At 42.6% G+C, this 5,959-nt stretch overlaps 1 protein-coding gene across 2 annotated transcripts; it reads left to right on the top strand.

The window, feature by feature from the left end:
- Positions 1 to 1,385: 1,385 nt before the first annotated feature.
- On the top strand, positions 1,386 to 4,361 carry apof (apolipoprotein F). Of its 2 annotated transcripts, none has more exons than XM_041241789.1 (2): positions 1,386 to 1,691; positions 2,616 to 4,361. In XM_041241789.1, exon 2 carries the CDS (start codon positions 2,630 to 2,632, stop codon positions 3,836 to 3,838), a length of 1,209 nt encoding a protein of 402 aa, XP_041097723.1. In that variant the 5' UTR covers positions 1,386 to 1,691; positions 2,616 to 2,629; the 3' UTR covers positions 3,839 to 4,361. The 2 variants fall into 2 exon arrangements, with proteins under 2 accessions (XP_041097723.1, XP_041097722.1); XM_041241788.1 differs by lacking the exon at positions 1,386 to 1,691 and adding an exon at positions 2,277 to 2,408.
- The last annotated feature ends 1,598 nt before the right edge of the window (positions 4,362 to 5,959 follow it).

Here is a 5,959-nt window from a genome sequence, read left to right as displayed (position 1 = left end):
GGACCTCTTCATTTCAGAAAGTCCGTGTTGTCTAGGATGGATGCAGCTCGTGAGATGGCAGCTGGAAGTTTGGGAGGAGAGGGGGCACCATCGCTACATCACCTTCCTAAACCTACGTCAACTCTGCCTTTACAGCTGATCCTGGACATATACGCGGCGGTCTCCGATCGCCCAAAAATATTTATCAGGTTGTTGTCTCACTTAGCAGGCAAAAGGCCAAAACTGCAATATAATTGTGTCATTTTTATATATTCCATTGAATGTACAAATCTGTTCTGCTCAATATTACGGGTGTTTGCCTAGTTTAGGAAAGTTGACATTACAGAAAATGCTCTCCTAACTTATTTTCCTATCTTCATTTCAAATAGGAAATAGCATATTACAGATCATTTCTAACTTGGTCACTTCCCGAGTTTCATTCCTAACATGTAGGACTTGGGGGAACGTTTCCTATCTGTCGGTCAGGAAAAGAAAACTGTTAGTTTGAGAGATCTGAACAAACCATGCAAGAAACTAAAAAAGAACATGCTTTAGATTTTAATTGTTGTATTGCACGAATATTTCTGGGCATGTAGGTCTTATTATATACAGCATATCCTATAGTGAACCATAATGATCCGTTAGTATATTTTGGGATATGTACTTTAGCAGTAAGCTATGTCAAGGTTATAGCCCCAGCTATGAGCGACCCAAGGGTCTACGTTAAAATCATACCAATAATGATTTCTTTAGGCTCTTTTACACTTTTACTGTCATTGCAGGCTACAGCGACACCACACAGGTGGGGTTGCATGGGCAAGTGCCTGTGTGATTTTGCGTGGCTGGCTACAGCCCTGTACGTGCAATGCCTGGATCCAGCCCCACATCCTGTGAGAGAAGCTGGGTGCTTGTGTTATCTACAGGACAGCATGGAGTTAGATCCACTCACAAGTTACTGTCCGTGATTATGATCATTGATATTTGCAACTTTACTGAGGAATAAGATATGAAGTACGCTGTGTTGATTCTGGCGTGCTATTGTATTACACAGTGCCACTGAACTATAACCAAAGGCTCATATATGTAATGTAACAAGAAAAGTTTGGACTCTTTATGTAGGCAATTATATTAAGCACTCTCTTTCACTCCAGAGGCACGGACATCACAGTACTTTTCATATTTAACCTATACTAGCCATGAAAGCTAAGGTAGGACAGCAAGTTAGGAAACTGTTCTGTAATACAGCCCCTGAACTACATTTAGACAAAGTAAACCAACTAGAGAGCCAACAAGGTCTGCTGTTCCTCTGAAGGGGCGTGACACAGACGGGTATGCAATCATGACATCACAGTTTAGCAGAAAATAGAATACGGATGCGGGCATTGCGCATTTCATCTCCTGCCTTGTCTGCCAGCGCTTGGTGCTAGAAAAGCGACATGGCACCCACAAAACTGGGTCAAATACAAAGCCTGGTCCCATCCCAGTCGACAGAAAGAAGAGCGTGAACAAAAAGCTTTAGAAAAGCTTCCCCTCCAAGTTAATCAATATGCTACCCCCGGCCTCATGACTGAGCCAGCACACAAGCAAGCACGCAGAAAGAACATTTCCATTGGTGCCCAGGAGATAGGCAGATGGGGTGTTTGTATTTGGGGAATCTGTTACTTATTAGAAGAGCTGGAGAACCAAATGAACTTCGCTCTGGGAGCGTACCGGTGAGTAGCGATCAACCTTTTCTTGAACTATTTAAAGGATTTTTTAAAGAGTGCACGGTTTATTTCTGAAACACAAAAAAAAAACAGTTTGCGATTCAAAAAGTCAGTGATTTGCAGGCAAGTGGTAAAAGGATCAGATCTATAAGAAATTTAGAAGGCTGATTAAATCGAGGCATTTTATCAGTGCCAGGGAATAACCCAGGATTGTATACACAACTTATTTGTAAGGCTCATTCTGGCCAGTGCTGTAAAATGCTCTAAAAAAATCATCTGTGGTTTATCCTGACAGACTATAGGTGAAGCCCTTAGTTAAGAGACATACTACATTTACATGCACCGTTCTCAAAAGTTATTTAGCCTTTAAAGTTGTATAACAGGTTTGTAACACTGACAATTTTGCAGACTAAAATAAACAATATAGTAAATAAAAAATATAAACCAAAAAAAAAAAAACCCAGCACATTATTTCAGCACTGCGTGGTGCTAGGCAAGATAACACTACTAAAAATAGCAGACTGCTAGAGCAGCAGAGGAAAGATAACTCCACTCAGACCAAAGTGGCAACTAATCCAATATACCAAATTGTTTTTCAGTGTAAGACTCAAACTGTCCCCGAATACTTTCTCAGTAAAGTGAATTAGTCCTGAAGATATAGGAATTCTTTAGTGGAATCATTAGGAGTCATGTGTACATCGCTTACTGCATTCATGAATGACGGTAAGTATACAATGCTGTCCAATGTAATATTTACATAGGGTGGCTGTACTAATGTAAAGCAAATTTTTATGGTAAACTATGGTAAATGCATAGCATAACTGTGGAAAACCATGTGGAAACTGCAAACCATACAAATGGACCTTGATAAACTTTTATAAAAGGTGCATAGCAGTCCACTCAATGTAATATCTCTTTTTCCCTGGACAGACTTTGCCCTCACAATGAATGCGAAGCTCAAGTGGCTCTTCATCTGCCAGCTGTTGCTGTGTGACCTTCTCCCCTGCCAATCTCTGCATGCCCTGGCTCCGAAGACAACTCCCCCATCCCAAATCTCAGCTCGTGATCCACATGAAGCAGAGGGAGATAAAGACTCAACCGTGGAGTCTGCAAGAAAGGTAGTGGACACTGTATCCCAGCTGCTGGGATCCAAAATCAAGGTACCGTCAATTATCGAGAACGTCACTTGCAGTGAGCTGGTCGAGGCATCCCTTGGAGATGACACTCGATGGCCACTCTTTGCGAAAGACCTAGTGGCCATTGCGCTGGTGCCCCTCCTTGCTGGCTTCGGCTGCCGTCAAGAAGCAGAAAAGCTGGTTCTGCAGCTGTATGAAGATTTGGGGGTCCTGGACGCAAACGAAATGCTTTTGGAATTCAAGGACATCATCCAGAAAAACCCAAGCAGGACCCTAGCGGCCCCTCAAGCCAATCTGGCATCCGATGGGGAGCATCATCTTCAGGCTTTGCTGTTTAACATCGACCAGATTGCATCCCAGTTCCAGAGCCCAGAAGAGAGCAACAAGATAAAGGAAAACGCAGAAGCCAAGAAGTGCAAGAGATGGGTGAAGGTCAACAGCACGTTGCTCATGGGAGACGCCATGAAGGTGCACACGGAACTGAGAGATGCTATCGAGGAGTGCGAAGGCTTGGGGTACCTCTGCTCAGGGGTCAGCGGCAGAGAGACTTTCAGTGTCATCCGAAGGAAAGGCAGCCACATCCTTCCCCAGATTGACGCAGAGTCCTGGATTCAAGAATGCGAAGAGGTCCACCTTGGAACGCTCTACCACCGCATTGCAAGACGGAGCCTTCAGAAGGATTGTGACGATAAGATGGAGCAGAAGGTGTACAGTGTGGTGGACTGGATCCCGGCGGTCAGCACACTCTACAATCTGGGCACAGCGGTTTACTACGCCACCATAAATTGCACTGAAGTGGCCAAGGAGAGGGCCATTCTCACCGCCGTGGACCTGGGAACAGATGCGTTGATGGCAGCTACCGGCGGCACAGCAGGGATTGCAGGATACGTCGCGGGGGCTGGTTTGAAAACCGGAGTGAAAGCCGGCATAAAATACCTGCTTAGAAAAATGAAGAAAGAGCAAGATATCGTCTTCAATCAGGATAACTGGACAAACGGCACCATGACTGTGGAGTAACCAGCTGAATGAGTTGCTAAAAATCTAGATCTTATTATTATTATTATTTCACTTCTAGGCAAAAGTTTATGACGAAAATCGGTTTAAAAGGAACTGATGCAAAATAACACAGACGTTAACACAGCATTTTATGTCTCCAAATAGTTAAACAAGACACAATTCAGGGTGACGTGACATCTTTATGAGATTTCTTGTAAGTCTTTTTTGTGGATACCTGCTAAGCGTTTCAGAATCCCCCTCAGTGTTAGACTATTTTACTTTTGTTATAACCATGTTGTCTGTGTCACTGTAATATTTTTTTCCCCCCCAAACATAATCCTGATTCTTTTCGATATTTTTATTCACACAGTATTGTGCGCATGTATTGTAACACTGCAAGATTTGTCATTTATATCCCTTATATACCTACCTGCACAATTTCCGCTCAGTAATCAGTGATATAGAAACAACAGGCACCCATGTGTAAAAAAGTTAGACCACTTTTGTGCTTTAATTAGGCACATTAAACAACTTCTAAAAAGTCTCATGCATTTTATCAGGTGTGGCTGTGTTCATTTTCTCTTACTGTTTTAAATTAATTGCACTCGTGACAAACTATAGTCATCAATTAAATTAGACAATCACTAATTTGCCTATTTTGACATTTTTCAGTTGCAGTGGTTTGATTTCATATGCACAACAAACAAAAACTACAGAAGCAATGGGGTGCTCTGATACAGAAGCAATGGGGTGTTCTGATACAGAAGCAATGGGGTGCTCTGATACAGAAGCAATGGGGTGTTCTGATACAGAAGCAATGGGGTGTTCTGATACAGAAGCAATGGGGTGTTCTGATACAGAAGCAATGGGGTGTTCTGATACAGAAGCAATGGGGTGTTCTGATACAGAAGCAATGGGGTGTTCTGATACAGAAGCAATGGGGTGTTCTGATACAGAAGCAATGGGGTGTTCTGATACAGAAGCAATGGGGTGTTCTGATACAGAAGCAATGGGGTGTTCTGATACAGAAGCAATGGGGTGTTCTGATACAGAAGCAATGGGGTGTTCTGATACAGAAGCAATGGGGTGTTCTGATACAGAAGCAATGGGGTGTTCTGATACAGAAGCAATGGGGTGCTCTGATACAGAAGCAATGGGGTGCTCTGATACAGAAGCAATGGGGTGTTCTGATACAGAAGCAATGGGGTACCAGCAAGAGTACACAGATCTGCAAATGCAAGTCAAAAAGGAAGTTAGAAAGGCCAATGGGAAATGAACATTGCTAAGGGAGCTAAAACCAATTCCAAAATGTTTTTCCAATATTACAGAAGAACATTCAAAGAGGAGATTAAATGTCTAAGAGATACAAATGGCAAAAGCAATGGGGTGCAAATATGTTCTGATACAGAAGCAATGGGGTGCCCCACATGTCATCCAGTTCTGATACAGACTTTAGCAACTGAGGCAGAAGTGGGGTGCTCTGATACAGAAGCACGTAATACCGATGGGGTGTTGTAATATAACAGGGTACTGGGAGACATTTGCACACTACTGCACAAAAGAAATCCCCTTAGAAATACATTTCTCAGCTTTTACTCAGAGGCGTTCGTCCAGGAGATAGCATTTCATTTCTGACCACCATAATGCAATTCCTGCTCCCTCCTGCACACACTGCGGTGACTGGTCTACTGTGGGAGCAGAGCAACACCCCTCATTTAAATGCTCTTTCTCCTGGCAAACGCACCCAAGCAAGTGTTGCGAAATGTACTTTCCTGCTATTTTTTGACGTGCAATAAGTGAATCGAAACCCAGCAGGATACAGCAAAGGGTACTGTGTAACCATTGCAAGGTGTTCTGTAATCCTTTGACTCAATCTTTTTTTCCTGACTTGGCTTTGTAGCTGCAAAATGCTTTGGTCAGATTACATTATAAAGAGAACTCCAATCAACTTAGGTTTTAAATGGACTTGTAACTTAACATTCCTAAATGTGTAAACGATACTTTGAAGGTGGTCTGATTCATCTTACATGCTGTACAGCTACATATGTGTTCTTGCACCCAGCAATATGTGGAACACCCACTTAACATTACAATGCAATTATGAAATTAAACATAAAAGGTGTTTCTGTGTGTTCTATGCAT

This window comes from Polyodon spathula, unplaced genomic scaffold (assembly GCF_017654505.1).
Source record: "Polyodon spathula isolate WHYD16114869_AA unplaced genomic scaffold, ASM1765450v1 scaffolds_825, whole genome shotgun sequence".
Classification (NCBI taxonomy): domain Eukaryota; kingdom Metazoa; phylum Chordata; class Actinopteri; order Acipenseriformes; family Polyodontidae; genus Polyodon; species Polyodon spathula.
This window is presented reverse-complemented; position numbering and strand designations above follow the sequence as displayed.